The following is a 25,611-nucleotide window of genomic DNA, read 5'->3' as shown; positions in this document are numbered from 1 at the left end:
AAAGTTCGTGCACAGATTGAAAAGTTTCCATATGGAGATGACTTAGCTGCTTCCATGGGTGTTTGTAAGTTAATGAAGGTAACAAAAATATTTTTAAACATTTTCAATATGAATGTTTAACCAAGTTCAATATTAAAGTTTGAAATTTTTAGCATACTCTATGAAAAAAATCACAGAAATTTGTGATATCTTAGAAAATAACAATCTGTCTACATAATTAGTTTTCCAAAAAGCAATTATACACAAGCATATCATTATATCATATTTGTAATCACTAAGTACCTACATCTAATTTATAATTTTTTTATATCCAGGCGGGGGTAGTTGGCGTCTTCGGGCCAGCAAATCCTATAACCGGTCACACTGTGCAGTCTGTATGTGACCACATGGAAATTCCTAATATCGTATCTCGATGGGAATTCGGTCAGAAAAGAGCATCTTACATGCTAAATTTGCATCCGAAATCGGAGATATTGGCGAAGGCTGTTATGGATATTATAGTCGCTTGGAAATGGAAAAGTTTTACAATTCTATATGAATCGGGGTCGTGGCTGCCGAGGATGGGAGAACTCTTGCAGATGCACCATACTGGAGGTATCATAAAAGTATACATTGTTATTAAAAAGTAAAAAAGTATATATATATATATATATATATATATATATATATATTAGCAAACCCGACAAACTCCGTTTCGCCACCAGATGGTTTCGTGAGAAAGATGAAGAAAATTTTTTTTTGTTTTATATTTGAAAAGAAAAATTTTTATTTTATTACACAACAGTAATGAATTTATTTCTATTACAAAAATGAAGTGTTTTTTAGTTGAACTTCTCTAAGTAAATGAAAGTAAATCGAAAAAGTATGCGTTTCATTGAAGTGCTCTTTGGTAAACAACATTTTTTGTTTTTTGGTCTGACGTTAACACAAACAAAGCTGTTGGTTTTCCAACTCGTGAACAGGCAACGTATAACTGCCCATGTGGAAAACAATGATTTTCTAAATAATCTATTTGAAATTTATCCCGCAAACACTAAGCGATTGGCCTTGCGACTTTTTATTGCGAACGCAAGGCGAACTGAAAATTGCAATCGTTTGAAGTCATCGGAAGACCAGTCGGAATCATTGGTATGTCACCAAATCGACAGCAATTTTTGATTGAATGGTGAAATTCAGTGCGTGTACATCATTATTCTTCGCAACAAAATTTGCTCGTTGACTTAACCAAGCATAATTCTGATAATTCTCACTAATTTCATTACACGAATTTTTAATTACGGTGCGTGAAGTTCCAGCAATTTGCATTAAGGCACGATGCCATGCACCACCAATTTTCTTAGCTATAAAACTTGCGGGCCCCGAGACCTTTCCAACGAATGCAAAATTGTCGTCAGGAAGGAAAACCCGACTTATTTTTATATATATGTAGATAATATATATATATATATATATATATATATATATATATATATATATATTTTGTAGAGTTTCGAACAAGAATCCAAAAATAATACAAAATAAAAAAACAAGAAAAGTTTTTAATAAACAATTTCTTTATTTAATTATTTGTTTACTGTCAACGTTTCGGAACTAGGTACGTTCCATCTTCAGGACATCTGTCAAGAAACATGATCTTGATAAGATTTAAGCAAACAATATCCATCAAATACAGTTTAGTTCGCTTCCAAAAGCCAATAGTATAACTTCGAATACAATATTATTTGTTTTCAAATAATAATTTTAAAAAAAGACAACACTTTTAGTAATTTTGATTTACAAAAGTTAACTATTCGGCGGAAAAATAACTCACAAATTCATTTTTTGTCAAAAATTCTTGTTTAGTGAAAAAGTGCTAACGTATATTCAAACATACAGGTAATTAATTCAATTTTATCATTAATCCTTTCTTATAAAAAAATTTTTCCATAACTTTCAAAAAATTTCTATCATTTTTAATATCCTGTTCTGATAATCCACTCATTTATTTTTATCATTTTCATGTTGATCATATTATCATATTTCTGTACATTATTATTTGTTACAATTAATTTATTATTTAAGAAAAATCTATTTTCTATTCTTAAACATATTTTTTGCTTAAATCTTATCAAGATCATGTTTCTTGACAGATGTCCTGAAGATGGAACGTACCTAGTTCCGAAACGTTGACAGTAAACAAATAATTAAATAAAGAAATTGTTTATTAAAAACTTTTCTTGTTTTTTTATTTTGTATTATTTTTGGATTCTTGTTCGAAACTCTACAAAATATACACAAATCCAAGACTCTACCATTCAATATATATATATATATATATATATATATATATATCTCACATATAAAATATTTCTAAACGGATGTATGAAATCAAACTTCTTCTACACGGTTATTCGAATTTTGATAAATCTTTTTGGAGTTTGTTAAGGAAATTTTTTAAGGTGTGATGAAATATGAATCATTAGTCGACAAATGGAAAATATTGCAAAACACAACATATCATTGTTGTACATTATTTACAATCATCTAATTAACTTATATAATATTTGTTATTTCCATAACGAAAGTATTGCCATTCATAATAGTAGCATTATAAATTAGTCAACTTAGTTATTTTACAGTTAAAAACTAACTAAACTTTTACAGTTAAAAGCTCGCAAGTACATGTATAAAAAGCATCACAATTTGACGCCTCCAAAATCTTTTTTTTTCAACTGTTATTAAATTTATTCAATTCAAACAGGTGCTTAGGATCAGCAAAATACCACTGATATATTTCAGTGATATTTCATAATTTTTTGTTACTGGCCTTTCAAGTTTTATAAATAAATAGTAATTTGTTTCAAATATTGGGTCGACCAAGTTAACTAAAATATATTTGCAGGATTCACAGTAACAAGTAAAGAGTTAGATCTTGGCATTCAAGACAATTTCCGTCCAATATTAACTGTTGTAAAGAAGTCCGGTGAAAAGAACATTGTGCTAGATTGTTCAATAGAGAAGCTTCCAGAAGTTCTGAAACAAGCTCAACAGGTAACAGAAATTTAAAGTTTAATTTCTTGGATAACCTTATTGAAAACCATAGTAAAAAATCACTTATTGCTGGTATAAAATCAGTTCCTAATTTGTCATAATTTGCATAGTTGTTTTAGATATATATTAATACCAAAATGTTATTTTTTAAATAGTAATGAATCATCTAGTAACATTTTTATTTTGTTACCAACAGGCAATAAAAATACTTAAATTGTTGGATTGTTTATTGTTTGCAAAATCTTGTCTTAGAGCAATTTATGCATAATTATCATGATATTTTTTATATAACAGCTACAAACCAACTTGTTTTCTATTACTGCACAATGTATCAACCATTTGTCCATTTGTAATTGGCTCATGTACAAAATACCATGTGGTTCCTGGTGAACATAATATAAATTTTCCATATAAATAAACGACAAGCATTAAAATATTTGATATTGATACCTATTTTTTTATTTTGATAGGTAGGATTGATGTCGGATCAACATCAATACATAATTACTTCTTTGGATTTCCATACCATAGATTTAGAGCCTTTTCAACACGGCGGAACAAATATAACAGGATTAAGAATTGTTGATCCTGAAGAACCGTTTATGAAAAATACTAAAGAAATGTGGGAATCACACGAGAAAAAGAAAGGTAATACATTTAGCACATAGAATATGCATCTTTAAAAGTTTATGTAATAATAATAATAAAAAATTAGTTAATTTTTATATGAAGAAACCATCAGTATTTAAAACAAAGTGTAGCAAGCAAAACAATGCATTAAGAAGTTATTTTTTGACCAAATTTATTCCTGGTGAACAATTAATGAATTTATAAGGTTTAGAAATTCATTATGATGTTACTACAAAAGCCCATGATGTCCGTTATTACTATTATATATGTTCATATATTTATACAAATTGTTACTTACTATGTAAATATATTTGTATGTTTTTTTATACCGGAAAAAGTAAATTACAGAACTGTCTTACTTATTGTCATTATTTGCTGTTCTACGAGAAAGTTTTATTGATATTATGGGAATCAATATGATTCTTTGGCGATGTTCCAAAATTTGTCCACCAAAAGTAATCGCTTTTGTGCGGAAGTATACTACATGCCGTTATACTTTATATTGATAAAACAACTACAGTATATTTTGTACATGATTTATGATTTTAAATCAGTTCTCATAAGTCAAACTTGGCCAATATTTTATTCAATATGTTAAGTAAAACACAGCAAAATAACATTATTTACTACAATAATCTCCGTTTCATGCAATCACATTGTTGCAGTTCATTAGTCCATTTTTTTTATTGCCTCTGTTTTTTATTAAGATAATATTGATTGCTTCTCTGAAGGACCAGATGGGTTTTTGAGTCTGTCAACCGTTCTAGTTTTATTGACTTTAAATTACAGAGCTTTAATTTATTATATAACCGAATATTGATAAAAAAAATCTTTTAATATATCTACGGCATTTGGTGAGAGATTATAGTGTTTTCTCACGTCTGATGATTATTGTGAACCCAAAACTTATGCTTATATATTGATGTCAAATGTAATTACTAAGCTGATTTATTTTCGAAATTGCATGCGATGTTTAGAAATTGCATTAACAACTTTTGACAGAAAACATTGCTTTGTATTGATTGGAATAATAAAATAAAATTATTGCCAAAAAATATCCAGAAAGAAAAAATAGCCGCTGGTAAAAAATAAGATACAATGCTATATACAATCATAATACTCATTTTGGATAATAACAATAACATATAAGTGATATAATGTATATATATATATATATATATATATATATATATATAATTATATTCTGAATATAAGTAAATGACTTAAACAAATGCAGATTTAAATTATGAATTGATGAATAATACCATTTTGGATTTTGTGAATAACCCGCTTCATTTATTTAGGGTAGAGCGAAGCTTAAAGATCCGCGGGTAAAAAGTTGCACTACCAATATTTTACAAACAAGTAAAGTTAAGAATTTTCTAATAACAATATTTGAAAGTAAAAGGGAAAAGATGTATAACCAATTATCACCTTAAATTTTACGACGTTGCTATCAGAATATAAACGGCAATGTTTTTAAATCTATAGTAAGAGTATATGCCTTTATTTCAATTTTTTTTTCAAGCACGGTTGTTTAGTTTACGAGACCTTAATATAATTCTTAAGTACACGTTATTTAATTATTTTATAAGATGTATTGTTAGTTTTGAGTTAGATTCAACAGTTTTTTTTTTATAAATCTTTTGCAAAAAACAACACATAGGTGGGGTAAAAAGAACCAACCGAACCTTTACCCTGGCGAAAGCGTAAACAATAAAACATACTAAATAAAAATGTAAATTTAGTTAAAATGAGTAAATTTATAAAAAATAATATTGTAGTATATTTAATTTTGTACATTTTTGTCAAATACGTCATTCAGATTAAACGAGTGGTTTAAAAGTTACAAGAGTTAAAATAAATAAATAAACCGGTAATTACATGTGCTGATTGTGCCTTAGTATACATAGTACAGCGGGTCAAAGAGACCCTTGGTGACCTCATATAGCACCTATGACCTCAATAGAAAGGTTTCGATGAGCACTTAACAAATATCATAGTGATCGACCATAAAACCCAATAGGATTCCGTACATTTTTTTTAACTACAATCTAAAACTAAGTTCCAAATGCCTGCAGGGCTTTATAATACTAGAAAATATTTTCGATTATTCAATTTTAAATATATTTTCGAAATACATCATTCATATTAATCCAATAGTTTAAAAGTTATAAGATATATATATAATAAAAGAATGAGATATAATAAAAGTATGTGCTCTTCAACGAATACATTATAACAATATAATTATATTCCTGTATTGTTAATTGGTAACTGTGTTTATGTGTTGCAATACCAAAGCAACAAAAACGTAACTGATACGGGTTCAGCAATGCATTCACAGGTATTAAACTTATGAGTGAACTCTGCTGATGAATATTTCTAACGATATACGAGATGATGGTTGTTTACAGTATTACCTCTGTAAAAATATACCAATGAAATTTATTGGTTGAATAATGTATCTATTATTTCGTGAAATTCCTTTAAAATTAAAAATAAGCCGTTGGAGCTATTGCCGCCTGGCCGTTCCATTTCATTCCGCCTATGGGGTAAGAAGGACCAGGTAACAAATTTTTTTAAAAATATAAAAAACACATTTTTACAATGATGAATTAGCTCAGGTGTTTGACCGAAGGTAGTTAAATACTTGTTTGTTTGGTATGTGTTATTGTTGCGCTATAATTAGTTTGGTTTTCACAATATAAATACTCAAACTCAAATTGGACCTTTGTGCCCAAATCCACCCCATATTGTTTATTTATCAATAAATTTCATTGCAATAAAGTTGTGGGCCTTGTCACCATTAGGTGTAAGAAAATAAATATTTGTGTGTAAAATTTGTATAATAAAATGCATATACATGCAGCTTCTTTCATATTTTTTTTAATATTTTTTTGTAATTTACCAGGAAATGAGCTGCCCGAAGAATTAGATCCATCGCGAATATCATCGAGCGCAGCCCTATTGTATGACTCTGTGCGCCTGTACGCCGCTGCGCTTAACGACTCGACAGCTCTAACCAAGTTTCCGCCAAAGTTATGGATTGCGATAGTGCCTCCGATAGCTGGGAACATGGATATAGTATTTTAAACTACATGAGAACGGTAATAATTAGATTAGAATGTAATTTTATCAAGAGTTTAATCAAATGGCGTTTGAATTTTAATAAACTATGAGTCATCATTAGGAAAAAGGTGTCGAAATATTTGGCTCGCAGACATACACCAATACACATGTTTTTCCCAACGTTGGTGGCAAACGACACAAAATGAATTAAACATAAATCAAATATTATTGTTTACCTATATAATACTGTTTATTGTATTTTATTCTAACCTTTTTGTAATTCGATACTACCAAAATCAATACTAGTAGTAAAATTATAGTAGTTCAGCAATTAATTTCTCATTGAGATATTTTCTTATCTGAATTAAATTTTTGAACCGGTTCCAGAAAATTGAAGCACCTTTGAACAATTTACACTTTTGAATTTAATATATTTTCAAAATTCTATATTTTGTGAACGTTTCTCAATAAATACTGCATATGAGGCACAAATAAAATTCATTTCAAAAAAGATATTCTTAGTTATTTTTAACATAATTTTGGGTTACAGATTTGTATTATGTTTGAGATTAGTAATAATTTCTATGCTATATAATATTTTGAGCCTGCGTCTTTCTAAATCACTTTATGAATTTCAAATAAAAATTTACAAATTTATTTGAGCGGGAACTTAATTGCTACATTTTCAGAATAAATAACATAATAGATATTACGTAAAATTATTGTTATGAATTTATAGTTTTTATTTTTAACTTCCTGAGTGGGAAGAATTTTGTTCGATGCTTAAGTCATTCTCAATTCTTTGGAAAAAGCATTTGTTTAATTGTATGTATAAGCCTGTTAGTGAGCTAAATCTTTCGTCGAATTTTACTCAGAAATTGCTCACAGATTTCAAAAATTTCAAAATTATTCAATGGAACTTGATGAACATGTCAATTTTGCGAGGATATATAGAGTCTTTTAGATAAACATTTTTGGTTCACGTATTTGCCAAAAATTCTGAACCCATTTTTAAAATTAATAAAACGTTCAAAATATATCATGTGGCAATTCTGCTGATTAGTTTTAAGATTGTCCGCGTTTTTTTTTTCTTAGTAAATAATTGTGTTTTAACTTCCCGTACGGTAAGTTATAGTAATCTCAAAAAAATCGAAAATGAAAATTTTTATATATCCTTACTTTTCAGAGGTTTCTAAATATTTTGGCATACCTTAGAAAAAATGAATGTATGTATGTGTGTGTGCGTGTGTGTATGTGTGATCGAATACAAATTTTCGTCGACGATTTCGGGAACACGGATGAAGCGATTTGAATAATTCAAAAAACATTCGATTCGTATTGATAAGGAGACGTGCTGATTAGTTTTTGGCGAAGGAAGGTCTAGTCGTTCCGAAGATATGGGGCAAAAAGTGCCAAAAACGTTAACTCAGTTATAAGAGAACGGAGCGTCTGATTTGAATAATTCAAAAAACCTTGTACTTGTATTAACAAGATGAAAAACTGATCAAATTTTCATAAAGGCAGGTCTAGCGGTGTCGGAAAACTAGTAAAAAAAGTAAAAAAAAATGCCATTTGGCGGTCAAAAAATATCATTAGACATACGCACATAAATTATCAGATATTTTATAGATATTTTAACAATAAGTATAAATTTTGTTTACATTCCTATGGGTTCCGTACCAATGTTTACCCGTTAAACGGCGACGCGGCGCTTACGCGCTTCGATATTTCGTCCTTATGCAGTTAAAGTAGTACGATTGCTTTGAAAAAAGTTCAGTTCTTGCAAAATATTTCAGAATAAAGAAAACATTTTTTTCAAAAAATTTTTTTTCCAAAACAAATAATTTTTTTTCAAAAATTTATAGTTTCTCAAAAATCCAGTTTTGTCAAAGTAATTTTTTTTTCAAAAATGTTAATCTTTCTTGAAAAAATATATTTTAGTACGGGAAGTTAAAGCAATTTGCCTTAAGGCACGATGCCATGCGCCCTACTAGTTTCTAAATTTTAATTAAACTTTGAAACCTTATCCCTAGTTTACAGTCTTCAATTATCACGTAATAGATTTTTTAGGGATTTTTGCACTCCATTCTCTCTTGATGATACGTCGTAATATTAAAAAAAAACCTCCCCCCAAACATAACGTGTATTTTTAGTTACGTAAAAGTTTTCGAAAAAAAATTATGTAATACCAAAAAATCGTATTTTTTTTTTAAACTATGTAAAAATAATTCTTGTGATATTTTACTAGGCCTCTCCTTTCCCCACGTCAGTTTTCGTAATTTTTTGTCAAATCCCTCCTGCCCTAAAACTCCCACATGATTCATGGACGCTCCCAAAAAGGTTGAATTTAAAAAAAATCGATCACATTTAAGAATTTTTAGTTTGGAATACATTATTATACATTACTACATTACTTAATACATTACTACTACAATACAGAATACATTATTGGCCACGCTTTTAAGACATACATATAATTAGTGCAATAAGAGATATTATGTCTATTTGAATGATATCATTTGAAAATACTATTGATTTGTTTGATGTATAATCGCAAACTTTATTTTAGGAATATACTGTTGAAAATGTTAACCAAATAGTAACAATAATACTTTAATTCTAATTGATTCGGCCGATTATGCACTAAAATCGGGAAGATTATTCAACTTGTCAACAAGTTAAATTTTGTAATAATCAATTGATGATGATTCGATCTACTAATAGTAAGTTATTCAGTTTCAGACTACTTTAGAAGGCTTGAGTAGAGCAATTAAATTCAAAATTTAGATCATTCAAATCAGATGCTCCGTTTTCTTAAAAACTCGATTTCTATTTTCTGCACCCTTTGCTCTTTATCTCAGTAACGGCTGGACCTGCCTTTGCCAAAAACTAATCAACACATCTTCCTATCAATAGGAATCGAATGTTTTTTGAATCATTCAAATCGGTTGATCCGATACTAATATCAGGAAGTTTATACAACTTGTTAACAAGTTAAATTTTGTAATCATCAGTCGATGATTCGTATTGATATATACTAATAGTAAGTTATTCAATTTCAGACCACTTTAGAAGGCTTGAGTAGAACGATTAAATTCGACAATGAGGGCTTTCGAACGGACTTTGAGCTGGACATCATAGAATTAACTTCATCTGGCATTATTAAGGTCGGGGAATGGAATTCGACCGAGGGCCTGAACATCACTCGAGTTTACGAGCCCCCTCAAGCCGCCGTCGGCAGCGCCTCAATGCAGAATATGTCGTTTATCGTTCTGACCGCAATCGTGAGTACCGATTTAACTTTCATACAACGATAAATATAAGACTATTCCTGTTTAATACCACCCTGTATGAGGATTTTAGAAGTCCCAAGAGGGACACTAGGCCGTTGAGTTTTTGGGTATGTAAAAATACAGATGGTACTCGAGAAGGTTCAGAACTATTGCAGAGTATTCTTTGAATGATACTTTTTCCTTCATCAGGGCCTTGTTGAGATCGAACAAAACTCGCAGAACTTTTGTTCCAAATATTTACTTTGCTCAAAGTTTGTTTCTTTGTTCACGGGTAAACATCAGTAAATTACATGTGCTGGATAAAAATTTAATTAATTTTATCAATTTATTTCCAAGTGTGAGAAAACAATGCGAAATATATAGATAAAATCAACAGTGGTTAAAATACTAAATTTATTTAAAAATATCAGAATTAAAAAAAAATTATGAAGCCCAGAGAGAATTACATATGATTCATTTTTAATAAATTTCTTTATGTGCGATTGCAATTTATAATGTATAGCTAAAATCAATAACCAGAAAATAATTACAAAATTACAAATTATAATTACAAAAAATTAAATATAATATAATTTCTAAATTAACGATGTAAAATGTAACGTATGGGTCAACGTTTAAGTTTTAAATTTCACTTTATTGAAGATTTTTTATTAAATAAATTATTGATTCAAAAAGTTCCAGCGATTAAATAACGTTGATGAATTGTTACCATAAGAATTAATGTTAATGTTACCACTAATAATAAGAAAAATAGAAATGAAGAAAAATCATGCAAAGTAGCTTAAATAAAAATAATTCAAAAATCTAGTTTCATCATTTTATTGTTATTTTAAATATTTTTTTACAATTCAGGAACTTTGTTGGAAAAGCTAAAGAGTTAATAAAAACTCTTTAATATTTAATCAAAATATTCAAAAAAATTACAAACAAAAATTAAATTAATTTGATTTTTAAATCGTTAGTAAAAAGTTTTACTAACAAATTTTATTATTTTTGAAAGCTATCTTGGGTAACATATTATATGCTCAAGTTCTGAATATTTATTTATTAAATAACTTAATTTTTATATTTTTAATAGAATTGAATTCAGAGAAATTTCGAAGAGTTTTATATTAACCTTAAGAATTTCAATATAAAAATATTTTTTTTAAATAAGGATAATAAAGGAATATAAATAAGGTAGATTCAAACTAAATTTATATCGAAGTAAGCAAGAATCGAAAAACAAATTTAGAACCTTATATTTTATTTTACGTTCCAATAGTTCGGTAATGAAATAATATTGGTCTTTGCGTAGTTCCAAAAAAATAATGAGTAAGCAGAAATAATTAATTAATTTTTTAATTTAACTTTATTCTGCTTCTAAAAATATGAAACAGAAACTGTTAATATATATGACAAAAAAATATAAACACACATTGGCGTATATATACTAGGGATACGAGGCCAATATGTTATGGCAAGGCTATGTTGTGAAGAACTTTTCATACTAAATATTGACAAAAGCCATGCGGTCGCCGTGCAGTCATTTTTCTCAGGTTGTCAGATAGAAAATCTAACCTAGTAACCGCACAAATGTCAAAAAAACGATCCTAGATAACAGGGTCTTACTGACCCAGCTTCATAACATAAAAGTGGCGTTGCAGTGTACATGTAAATCGCTTGAATGCACAGCAAATACATGACATTTTGACAGAACTCAGTATAAATCAGTAGCATAATGTATGGAAGTTGAAGCGTAACATGGTCTTACCATAACATTATGGTCTTTTGTGCGACAGAATCGGCCCCTAAATTTAGTTTGATCCTGTATTTTATGTTCTCTTAAATCGCTTGAATTCTTATCTATTAAGCATATATATTAAATACTAATTTAAGATTGGTTTAACCCTTTCGCTAGGAGCATCGCCTGTAGGCGACATCCGATTGACGACCTGTGTGTACGAGTTCTTATAGACAATCCAGTGTGTAACCTTTGCTATCAAGCTATTCCAATTTGTTACTGTAGTTGTTAGTTTTTTCTAGAAGTGTAATTTTCTATTTTTAAATACTTTCTTATTGATAATGACTGTAAAATCTTAAAATATTTTGTATAACAAATACTTGGGCGGCTTGCCGACTCATACAGCAGTGCCACTCCTGCGGAAAACATCGCCGTAGCGAAAGGGTTAATATTGCAATAATAATTTTCACCGTTTTAATTGACGTATTATACTTTTGTTATTTTCCAGAGTCCTCCATATGGCATGTTGAAAAAGTCCAGCGTACAACTATATGGAAATGACAGATATGAAGGTTTCGGGATAGAATTAATCGATGTCCTGTCAAAAATGTTGGGATTCACGTATACATTCCTAATCCAGGAAGACGGAGTATATGGATCGCTCAACAGGGAAACCGGCCAATGGAATGGAATGATTAAAGAGCTATTAGAATATGTAAATCAATTTCAATTTCATACATACATGTATTTTAAATTATGTAAAATAATGATTTTTTAATATTTACAGAGAGCAGATTTGGCAATAACTGATCTAACGATTACTTCGGACAGAGAAAGCGCAGTTGACTTTACAATGCCATTTATGAATTTAGGTAATACACATTAGGTTATTATTCAAAATCAATATAAACATTAATGAATTAAAGACATGATACGCAAAATTCCTTAAGTTATAAAAATTAAAGTAGTCAGTAATTAAATAGATTTATTATTAATGGACTTTGTTACTAGAAATTGACTCACAATGAAAATACATATATGTGAGCAAATATATATTTACTAACAGGATTAACCTTCTAAGCAAAAGTCCATTTCTAAAAGCAAATATTTGCCACTTGTGCACTGATAAATTTAATTATTTTAATCTTTAAAACATTTAAAAAAAATAAAAATGATTAGAATTGAGAAAAATTTCGAAATTTTGACTCGGTCTATTTTTTTCAAAATGTGATAAAATTTTCTACTTAATATGCTAATCGCCATGTCAATTATTTGTGTCTGAGGCTAAGAAGTTCTGCATGAGCCATGTCAGACAAAAAATGTCTAATTAGGTAAAAATCACGTTTTGCATTCAAACAGTTTTAATATTGGACCATGTCAGTCATATATGTGTGACATAAAGAAGTGTTTTCAGGAATTTTGGCTGATGCATTAAGTTTACTTGAGATATGTTTAATTAAATTTCTAATAAAGTTACCACGGATCATGTGATTTTTGTGATATTATCGTGGCGATTAACGTGTTACACTATTTTTTCGTAGACTATATAATATATTCTAGGATGTCTGTTGAGATCATGATATCTATCATTATGCAACGTTTCATCAAAATCCTGAATAAAATCTATAAGCAATCACAAAAAATACACTTTTTTGATGAGATGAGAATAAAAAAACAGTTTGGCCGGTCTTCTTGTAAAATTAATGAACAAGTTTTATCGAATGTCTATTAAATTTTTGAAATCGATGCAGTTTTTGAGCATTTTTGTAATATTTATTTTTTACTTGATTAATCTATATGTGTGCTTGAAAGTGTGTGTGTATGTGTGCGAGTGAATGACATAAGGCAAATAGATCATAGAATTGTCATGTATTCTGATTGGTATTGAAAATAAAATAAAAAAAATGATTGGGAATGACTTAAAGCTTCAAAAACATATAAAATTAGCAGATCGGAATTTCTTGTGAAAAGAAATTTTCTGTTCAAGTAATTTATAAATACAGAAACCGAAACTAGCAAAACATACTAGCAAACTCAAATAATCAATATATTACAAATGAGAATAACTATAGTAATATTTAACTTTGCATAGCGTGAGTTATAGTATAATTTGAAAAAATCAAAAATTGTTGAATACCTTTACGGTTCAAAGGTTTCTGAACATTTTGGCACACCTTTGGCCAATTTCGTCGACGATTTTGGTAACACGAATCAACCGATTTGATTTATTTAAGAAACATTTAATTTGTATTTATGTGGTGACGTGTTGATTAGTTTTTGGCAAAACATGTCCAGCCGTTTCGAAGATTCGAGGCAAAAAGTGCCAAAAATGGCAAGTCAGTTTTTGAGAGAACGGTCCGTTCAATTTGAATGATTCAAAAACATTTTATTGGTATTGATGGAATGAAGAACTGTTTTGATTTCTGAAGTCACACAATTTAAAAAAAAACATTTGGCAGTCAAAAATGATCATTTCACAAAATTTAAAATTCTTAAAAATCTATTTTTTTCTAAGTTTTAATCTCTATAGTCTTTATTTCCAAGTTTTCAAAAAAATTTAAAGCTATTTTAATTTTAATATTTGGTAAGGGTAGTTCGAAGAAAGGCACATTGCCTTGCACCATCAGTTACTTGTTTACTTGATGTTTATCTATTCTAGCAAATTTGTTACAAGAATGCTAGTTATTTTTAAAGTGTATGCATTTTATTCAGTTTTTTATAAAAATGCACAGAAATCTCTTCACTGTTTTAATAAGTCTTGTACCATAATCTACCAAGATGTTATTCCATTTTGAACATAATCCCAAAATGAATTATAGAATGCACTTACTCCATTGCAGGCATCACCATCCTGTACCAGAGTTCGACCAAACAACCACCTTCATTGTTTTCGTTCGCCTCGCCCTTCTCGACCGAGGTCTGGTATTATCTTGGCGGATCATACGTGGGGGTCTCGATACTGTTGTTTATCCTCGGCCGTATATCACCGGCCGAATGGCAAAACCCGTTTCCTTGTATCGAAGAGCCAGAGTTATTGTACAATCAATTCAGTATCAAGAATTCTTTCTGGTTCACTATAGGATCGCTCATGCAGCAAGGAACTGAAATTGCACCGATGTAAGTGAGCATATCTTCTCGCCCGGATGCATGTTGATAAATATTGAAATACGAGAGGTGGAAGGTTTAAGATTTTCGGATTTTAAAATGTTCGCGGACTTTAAAAGTTTCAGCAAGGAACAAAAAGTGATAGACCTTTTGTTTTTAAATTTCTTGTGATATCTGGAATTTGATTAACACTATTCCTACCGGGACCGGTCAAATGACCGTTTTTGATTTTTCGATTAGTATTTTTCATATTGAACGTAATTGAATCGTCATCAAACTTCATGACTTTTCCTAATATGTGAGTATGATACATTTTTCAATGTAAATCTGTATTTTCAATTTTTATTTTTGTAAAAAAAATTGTATACTGCCTTACCTACCGCGACCGGTCATTTGACCGGTAGTACGAAAGACGATGTTCGGACGGCATTTTTTGTAGTAATTTTTAAGAATATGATCGAACTTACGAGGAAATGTAAATTCAGAAGAATTTAGAGTGGTAAAAACTGTCTTCTGCAAATTTATATGCATTTTTTCCAATTCTGTATGCACGCTGCGCATATGAGGCAAGGAGTATAAATATTGCACTTCTACGGTATACAAAGTGGGTTTTCTCATTTTTGCTCAATGTCTTTTTTACTAAGAAATCCAAACAACAAATTGATAGGTTTTGTTCTGAATCCGAAGGTTGGTTCAACTACATTGATAGCAATCAAAATTGTTGAAAAAGACCACGTATTATTATCGACAAACATATATTTTCAATAGAGGTAAGGTGTAAATTTAATCTACACATGTTCAATAATATTCAGGAAAACGTAGTATAAAATTCTAGTAACTGTTCAATATACGATGTAAATATAATTATGCCCAGCAAATCGCACAAATGGGGTGTAAAATTTTGATAACCGTCTAGTATACGTAGAAAACTGAGAAATTCTTTGAAGATTTATAACCAATGAAACCGTATTATCAAAATCGCTAGTTTGATGCAAAAAAATTTAAACGTTTTTACCATCCTACTTATATCTAAACTTTTAGTAAAAAAAGAAATTGTGATGGTAGGTACAATTGAAGCAATTTAACATCTACAAATACTGGTAGAATTAAAAATCAAGGACTTCACTCAAATAATATTTACAATTTTGGAAGCTAAGAAAGAAGATTTTAATTTTCACTTACATACACATATGTTGTAAAAATTACACTAATACGGGGGTCAATTCAATTGGTATTAGCGTCGTGTTTGGTGTAGATGTTATTCATAAAGTAGCCAAAAATCATTCGGTAAAATATGAATTTTAGAGAGAATTTATCAAAGATTTACATTACTTTGTATTTATTCATGATAAATCCATTGTTTTCACATAAAGAAATTACGGGAAGACGATGTACAAGGTAGAGACTTTCTATTCCAATTAACTTCCCGTATAGTTCCAACAAGAATTCAGAAAAAAATCAACTAAGTACAAATACAAAACAGATTCCCTAAAAGAAAATATTCCAGATAATGTTTCATAAAGATGATAGGGCGAACAAAATCAGCCAAAAACGTAAAAATGCGTGTGGAGAAGATACACTCTAAGAAAAAAAATCGTAAAAAATTGGATAAAATAGAATAAAATGCTGATTTCCCATTCTAAAACAAAAGAAATATTTTGTATTTGTATTTATAAACTCTTAAACTAGCATTAACTCTTCAATCAATACTGAAAAAAATAGATTTTGCATGACCGGTCATTTGACCGGTCGCGGTAGGAATAGTAAACATGAAATGTCGGTAGGAATAGTGTTAAACACTAGGAGAGTCAAATTACCATATTTTAATTGTTGTATACAATGAATGCTATAGCATCCACGTCAAATATAGCGCTTTTCTTCCACACAATGTGCTTGCCAAATCTAATTCAAGACTAAATTTGAATGCATTCTGCATTTATGTCATTCTGCATCACAATGAAAATAAACGTTATTGCATTGAAGTCCACGGTTGTGTTAAATATTATTAGTATTTCAATTCTTATATAGTTTTGAATAAATTATTAGCTACTATCAAATGATATAATTCATTGTTATATGCGCTTGTTAGCCAGATCGATGTAGATATTTATTTTTATCTGTTCTATGTTTTATATGAAATATTTCTATATATGACATGGATTTTCATACAGTTTTCATATACAACCAAGTTTGCCAGATAGATATAGATATGTATTTTTATCTGTTTTAAGTTTCATATTAAATTTTGCTCTATATAGCATGAATTTTTAAACATATTTTATTTATAACTAAGTTGCACAAATAGATATCGAGATTTATTATTATCTGTTTCAAGTTTTATATAGAATTCTTCCTTATAGAACATGGATTTTTATATATTCATATAACAAAGCTGGCCAGATAGATATAGATATTTATTTTTAACTAAAGTTTTATTTAAAACCTTTCCTATATGGCATGAATTTTCATATTAAATTAAATTCTTCTCTATAGTTTTATTATCTGTTTTAACATAACAATTCACTATGGGATTGCTTATGTTATATCATGTTATACCATAGGATTGTTCATGACAATAAGTTTCATATAAAAATTTACTAAAACACCGATTTTTATCCAGATTTCATGTAAAATCAATCTTTACTAGGGCGCTAGTAATAATTATATAATTTAGTCAGAATTAAAAATAAAATCTGAATTATTTTGGATATACAAAAAAAAATGTTTCTTGAAAAAAAAATTTTGAAACAAAAATGTTTTTTCCAAAATCAATTATTTTAATAAAACAAGCAGAAAGTTTTTTGAATAATTTAAATCGAACGCTTAGTTCTCTCAAAAACTGCCATTTTTTGCACATTTAGCTCTGTATCTTTGAAATAGCTGGGCCTGCCTTTGCCAAAAACTAAGAACCACTTCTCCCAATCATTACCGATTGAATGTTTTTTAGATCATTCAAATCGGATTATCCGTTCTTCTATTTCTCCGATTTCTATTTTCTGCACTCTTTGATCTTTATCTCCGCAACTGCCGGAGCTGCCTTTGCCAAAAACTAATCAGCACATCTCCCTATCCATAGGAATCAAATTTTTTCTATCATCTGAAAATACTCTAAAAACAATTCTATAAATTTATATATAATTTATAGGTTTAAATTATAGTGTGCATTCTGTAGATTATAGTATAGTCGTTAAACAGAATAAATTTCTAATTTACGTTTTATACTATAGCATTTATTTATCACAGAATCTAGATATAGATTTTTCATGAAAATTTAATTTTATAATTTCGGTAGTTGTTATACTTGTCCGAATAGACACGTTCATAGATATGAGTTATATATTCACCTATAATTATTTATGAATTCAATATTGCGAGCTAAAAGTCTTTCTTTTTCAAATTAGAAAAAAAATCTCCTGGGATAAAAAGAGGATATTAATTAATATTATTAATTAATATTATTAAATTTTATTAATAAAATTTAATTATTTGATATTAATAAAATAAAATTATGGCTAGCTTATCGGTAGACTTTTAAAATTTGCTATTTGTAAATTGTACCGATCAGTTAGTTAATTTTCCTATATTAAAATATTCGTTTGTATATTTAATAAAATTTGAAATTGGATTTTTTTGTTAAAGTGCTGCTTCAACGAGAATGGTGGCTAGTATTTGGTGGTTTTTCACCCTTATTATGGTTTCATCCTATACTGCAAATTTGGCTGCTTTTCTTACCATAGAACCAACATCAGTCGCCTTCAGTAATGCTGAGGAATTAGCTGAACACAAAACTATCAAATACGGTGCCAAGAGGGATGGATCCACTGTCAATTTTTTCAGGGTTAAGTAGTTTTATTTAAATAGAATAATATTTATTGTAATAGCATTAAAAAAATTGGCAAAAAACAGTATATAATAAAAAATGCTTTAGGATCTTTGAAAAATACGTTGGATATATTTTTGCAAAAAAATGTATATTGCGTCAGAAAAGAAGTTTAAGATGCCTTTCTTTGGGGGCGATGCTGCTACGTAGTATAGATTATAGCATCGCCTCTCCAATACAAAGGAACTAAAATGTTCCTTCCAACATAATGAAATATAATTTATTATTATATAATCAAATCTAATAAAATTATTAATCCCTCCAGGATGCCGTCTACGAGCCCTACCAAAAAATGTACCGGGTGATGATGGATAACCCAGATCAGATGACATCGAGTAATCCGGAAGGGCAAGCCCGTGTCAAAGAAGGAGGTTATGCATTTCTCATGGAGTCGACGTCCATCGAATACATAACTGAGCGTCAGTGTGATTTAACGCAAGTTGGAGGGTTATTAGATGACAAAGGATACGGAATTGCTATGAGGAAAAGTAAGGCATTCGGAATAATAAAATTTTTATGGAAATTTCTCAAAAGTTAATTAATTCATGACTATATGTAATATATTACATTCACCATAGATGTGTGACAATATGTTATATAATATATCAATCATATGTATAGATGAGTGACAATGTAATATATTACATCTAATACATCTATTGATGGGTGACAATATGTAATATATTACATCAAACACATCTACAGATGTGTTGGAGTCACAATCGAGCCGTATAAATATCTATAATTATATCATATAAAAAAGTATAAATAATTAAATATAACGCAAACACTGCCGTTCTGATATTACCTCAATTTTAATTGCTTCAGCATATCATAGAGGTCAACACCTACCGTAGCACATAAATTTACCCTTAGATTTAATTCTAGATAAAATTTATATAAATATATAATATAAAAATAAATGATTATATGAATGATAAACCTGGTTATAAACAGAGTAAAGCGCATTTGTTCTAAGCTTACCCCCCATGTTTATAATGTTACTGGAATGTTACTTTTCTAAATCATTTCTATTGAATAGATTTTTCTTAATTTATACATTTTATGAAATTTTATGAAATTAATTATTTTTAAATATAGAAAAAAAATAACAAAATTGTATTCAAATTTTTAACTTCCCGTAATTGGGCAAGTTATAGTAATCGCAAAAAAATCGAAAATGAAATTTTGTGTATATCTTTAAGTTTCAGAGGTGTCTGAACATTTTAGCATAGGTACTTTAGAAAAAATGGATGTATGTGTATGTGTGTGCGTGTGTGTGTGCGTATGTGTGTGCGTATGTGTGTGCGGATACAAATTTTCGTCGACGATTTTGGGAACACGTCTCAACCGATTTCAAATATTCAAAAAAACATTCGATAGCTGTTGATAAGGAGACGTGCTGATTAGTTTCTGACATAGGCAGGTCTAACCGTTTCAAAGATACGAGGCAAAAAGTCCCACAAACGGTAAATTTTAGGAGAACGGAGTCTCCGATTTTAATAACCTAGAAAATATTTTACTTGTATTGACAAGGTAAACAACTGATTAAATTTTCATGAAGGCAGGTCTAGCGGTTTCGGAGATCTAGTGAAAAAAGTAAAAAAAAATGCCATTTGGGTGTCAAAAATGATCATTAGACATATGCACATAAAATTATAAGATATTTTATAGAGATTTTAACAATAAGTATAAATTTTGTTTACATTCCTATATCGGTTCCGTACCGATGTTTATCCGTTAGACGGCGACGTGGCGCTTATGCGCTTCTATATTTCGTCTCTATGCAGTTAAAGCAGTACGATTGCTTTAAAAAAAGTTCAGAACACGCAAAATATTTCAAAATAAAGAAAACATTTTTTTTTTTCAAAAAGTCTTTTTTCAATTTTTTTTTTCTTTAATTATAAGTTTCTCAAAAATCCAATTTTTTTCAAAGGAATTTTTTTCATAAATGTTAATCTTTTTTGAAAAAAAACATTTTTGGTATGGGAAGTTTCAGCAATTTGCCGGTACGGGCAGTTTTGTCATTATTTTTGACTGTGGTTCTAGAAATGTTATTTATGGTTCCTAAGTTAAAATGAACAACAGTCAAAATAAACACATAACACATAACGTGTCTTAACTGGTGGACGTGGTTAATAAAATGATTTAAATATATGAATTCAATTTATGAACAATTAATCTTATTTGATTTCAGAATCTCCATATAGACATACATTGAGTGCTGCAGTACTAAAACTTCAAGAACAAGGTACATTAGCACAAATGAAGAGGCGATGGTGGAAGGAAAAGGACGGTGGTGGTGCTTGTACGGTAAGATTAATAAAATATTAATTTAAAAAATTTCTTTGCAATTTTTATTGATTTATGTTGAGTTGAAAGGTTAAGCTTCATACTCATTAATAATAAATTATTAAATATTATTTAAAAAATGATTGGTTTAGAAAAGATAATTATGACATAGATCTTGATGACTTGCCATTTTATACATTGCTCATTAATAATTTCATAAATTCTGAAGAAATGATATAATGGGTCATTCTATATTTGAAATAGTACATTTACCTAATACAGTTCTGTTTTTATTAACCCAAAATATTAATCTAGATAATATTTTTTTAGCCTGACGCAGTAGCATCAGGTGGTGCTGATCGTTTAGGTATACCAAATGTGGGCGGCGTGTTTGTGGTACTCGTAGTCGGATCTGCTATGGCAATTTTCATAGTACTTGGAGAATTAATTTTCAATGTGATAATGAAAGCAAGAAGACTGAAGGTATGAAATCATACATATTTATTACATCAAACTATTTTAAGAGTAATTCACGTAACTCCATTCTTCTAATAGTAGAGGAAAGTCACCAAATAAGGAATATCGTTTTGTTTTTGGCATACAAAAAACATTTCATATAAATTAAATCAGTTCAATGTTTTCATTAATTAATCATATATTTAAGTAGTAATTAACAGCCTTCAATCAAATATATTAGTTATTAATTAAAATCTAGCACATAAAACAAAATCACAAATGAATAACCAAATATGGAATGGGTACCCATATATGGAATATAAGCATGATTTAACATAACAATAACAAAAATGGACATTAATTTCTCTGGCATATATATTCCATATTTATTAGTATTCCATATTTAGACACCGACGACTGTCCATATTTGGATTTATATACTAGTTTAAATTCTTCTAAATATTTTTTCAAGTCAGAATATTTTAATAAATAAAAATCACAAAATGGTAAAATAAGCTTAATACCGATATACTAAATAGTATAACCCTTGTGTATACAAATATAAAAGCTGGTAATACGAGTATTGCGTTTATTACTTATAGTCTTAGAAAAATGAAGATATTCTATATTAGGATACTATTTCATATTTGGTAACTTTGCTCTAATTTTTACAATTTTGTACACTGTACCTGGTCTTAATCAGAGTAACTTTGTCATTTCTGCCAGGTCCACCACATATAATATATACATAAATTGCAGTAATTTATATTCTATTATTATGTTCATTGTTTGGCTTTTACATAGTAAGAATCAATAAATAGCAATGCATAGAAAAACAAACGCAAAATGTATGTAGGATTCTGCTATTTTTGTTCATGCATATACTCAGATTATAGCTAATAAAATATTGCCAAACAAGTTTTCAGGTATACGCGTTTTATGATATTTATTCAAGATTATGTTAGAAGTTTTACATAGTAAAAACGCGACCATTACATAAATAGCATATTAAAGCCAAATTTCATATAATTGTGACCGTTTGCTAGTGTTCGTGATCATCATGCATATTATTTTAATATAAATTTTTGCAATGGACAGAACTACCATAAAGTAGTGGTGAATAGCATTGTGCTTGAAGGCAAATTGCTGGAACTTTCCGTTCCAAAAATTATTTTTTTTTTAAATATAAAATTTTTTTAAAACATTGAAAAAGTTAGATTTTTGTGAATTTTAACTTTTTGAAAAGAATTGACTTTTTAAAAAAAATGTTTGAATTATGTATAAAATATGTTTTTGTTTTTCAGACTCCAATAATGACTGAAATGATTGAAGAATTCAAGTTCGTACTGAGTGGAGCAGATACTAAGCCGATGCGGTACAGAAGTCAGAGCAGGAAAAGTTCGGCTGACACGCAAGATTTAACTGGAATCTCTGATGGTAGTGATGGATCTGGACAAGATCGAGATGAACCCTTGCCTTATGGTTTTTCTGTTCTTTTGGGAAGCAAAAAGAGTCAACTTGATGTGTTCAGACCGACAGAAGATCATACACCGTCAAATAGAAGCCAGACGAATGGCAACGATAAAAGCTCTAAAACGAACCATTAACACTTCGAGAATATGTAAGTTTAAAATAATTTTTTTTTGGGTAATGGTGATGGTGCAGTAGTGGGTAATATTTGGAAAAAATTACTTTTCAATTCAGTCATTCATTTTTTAAAAATCAGGTTATCTTAGTATATTGGCATGCTTTTAGTTCAAAATGTTTGAGCTATATATTCCATTGGTAGTAACAAACATGATTTCTAAGTGCCGGAGTATTTTGTCATTCGCACCGATTTTTTTTTAAATGTGTTAGACAAGGTATCATAGAAGTGAAAGATTAACATGAGTAGTTTGATTCACCATAAAGTTTTAAGGTTATTTCTCAAGTCAATAATTCTTTCGCACTTAGGGATCACATCGTCGTTACTTTGGGGGATCACATTTTGCGCTTTTGAGATCATTTGAAGATCGTAAAAATAAAATATCAACGTAAATAGTTTGATTTACCAAAAATTCTCTCGTTCATTTCTCAAGTCAATTAGTCAAATTTCCTCAATATCGGCTGTTAAATGATCTTTTGTCAATACTTTAATTATTAATAATAATAATTATTAGTTATTGTTTATAAAAATTGAATTCATTTATCGTTTCAAGTGCATCATTAATAAAAAAATAATATTATTAAATTAAATAAAAGAGCAAAATAAATTAATTTATTAGAATGCCATTAATTATATATTGTTTGATAATACCCAATGCTACTCAATATTATTCAAATTTGTAAATAACTCTGTTGTAAATAAATATTGTTGAGAATAAGATGTGTAAATACAAGATCTATATTTTAACTATATATTTTATTTAATATAATTAGAAGCTAAATTTAATTAACGAACTAAAGACAATTTAAATATGTAACCATCTAACCAATGTCTCACCTAACCAATTTGAACTATTTGCTGGTTTTCGAGTATTTTTTAAATTTTAACTATAATTGTTGAAAAGTAATAAAGTATTTTAATCACAAAGCAAATTTATATAACATCATAACTATAATTGAAATATATAGTTCATATTTCATTAACTTTTCGCTGGTTACAACGAAAATGAAAATTTTTATACATGTTTATGTATCAAAACATTCAGAATATTTTGACATTAGAAAAAATTGACGTATGTATGCATCTATGTATATAAGTATGTATGTTTATGTATGTTTAAAAGAAATCTATTTTTTTTTTTAATTTTAAAAATCTATTAAGAAAACCTTAAAGCTTTTAATAAGAGACGATGCCATACGCCACTAGTTTAGATTTGTGTTAATTATGAAAGGTGATTTGAATTTAATACCATGCGATACATCAGTTTTAAATTACTTTTAAATTTTAAATTTTATATAGTCCATATTTAATCAACCTTTCGTAGGTAATCAAAATAGGCAGAGAAACAAAAATGAAAATTTTCAAATATTTTTATGTTTCACAAAATTCTGAACATTTTGGCGTACACAAAATTGATTTATGTATGAATTGCATGTTTGTATATATGTATGTGTGTGCATGTTTTAAAAAAATCGTTTTTTTTTTAAATTTCAGAAATATAATATTTCAAACTTTAATAAAAATTTAAAGTTTTAAAAAAATTTAAGTTACGATACGTATGGCCTTACTATCTTAAATAAAATGTCAAAAAATTAAAAAAAGGAGAGATATTTCATAGGAGATAATCTCTTAAATGCATTAACATCACACCAGATTGTCTTAAAAAATGTATATTACTTTGATTGACAATAAAACTATGCAAATAAATAAAAAAAAAGTTACGATACGTGACATTCTAGAAATTTGCCTTAATAAGGCGCGATGCCATGCGCTACTTGTTCATATATTTGTGCTAATTATGAAAGGTGATGCCAGAATCTTAAATTTAATACCATGCGATATATCAGTTTTAAATTACTTGTAGGTAACAAATAGGTTATACAGATTTCCTACATTAATAATTATTCTTGTGTTAGTAAGAACGATACCTGAACGGTCGCGACCTTCGACAATGTATCTTCGGAAAAGTGCTACAAATTGAAACACATCGACCTTATCAAGCGGGACGTCTCTTCGGTTATCGGCTTCTGTACAATTCAAACAGGGCTGAATTATGTATAGGGTGGGGCGGGGCACAAAAGTCCAATTTGAGCAAATATATTGTGAAAACTAAGCCAATTATATCACAACAAATAATACATGACTAACAAACAACTATCTGACTATGTTATGTAAAACTCCCAGCTAATTTATCATGGTAGAAATAAGTTTTTTTGCTGTTTTTAACTTCCCTTATAAAAATCCTGCTGTTTTTCAATTTTCCCCTAAATTTTGGCATTTTTACACGTGTTGAAAGTTTCTGAATATTTTGACATACCTTAGAAAAAAATGATGTGTGTTTGTGTGTGTATGTATGTATGTATAAATACAATTTGTCATAAACGTTTTCGGGCGCACGGATCAACCGATTTCAATGGTTAAAAAAACATTCGATTTCTATTGATATTTCAAAAGTAGGTCCGGCCGTTAGATACGGAGCAAAGGG

General features: G+C 28.9%; 1 protein-coding gene across 1 annotated transcript; it reads left to right on the top strand.

The window, feature by feature from the left end:
- Nucleotides 1–23,088, top strand: LOC113388169 (glutamate receptor ionotropic, kainate 2-like). The gene is made up of 15 exons (XM_026625571.1): nt 1–78; nt 315–594; nt 2,882–3,030; nt 3,501–3,678; nt 6,575–6,632; nt 6,680–6,770; nt 9,795–10,016; nt 12,257–12,463; nt 12,536–12,620; nt 14,589–14,865; nt 18,493–18,691; nt 18,999–19,221; nt 20,931–21,046; nt 21,356–21,508; nt 22,786–23,088. Exons 1-15 carry the CDS (start codon nt 55–57, stop codon nt 23,086–23,088), a joined length of 2,565 nt encoding a protein of 854 aa, XP_026481356.1. The 5' UTR covers nt 1–54.
- The last annotated feature ends 2,523 nt before the right edge of the window (nt 23,089–25,611 follow it).

Source organism: Ctenocephalides felis, unplaced genomic scaffold, assembly GCF_003426905.1.
Source record: "Ctenocephalides felis isolate EL2017-DRISC unplaced genomic scaffold, ASM342690v1 CF-g0.4_SCAFFOLD_03572, whole genome shotgun sequence".
Lineage (NCBI taxonomy): Eukaryota > Metazoa > Arthropoda > Insecta > Siphonaptera > Pulicidae > Ctenocephalides > Ctenocephalides felis.
Note: the sequence above shows the minus strand (reverse complement) of the source record. Positions and strands in the feature narration are given on the sequence as shown.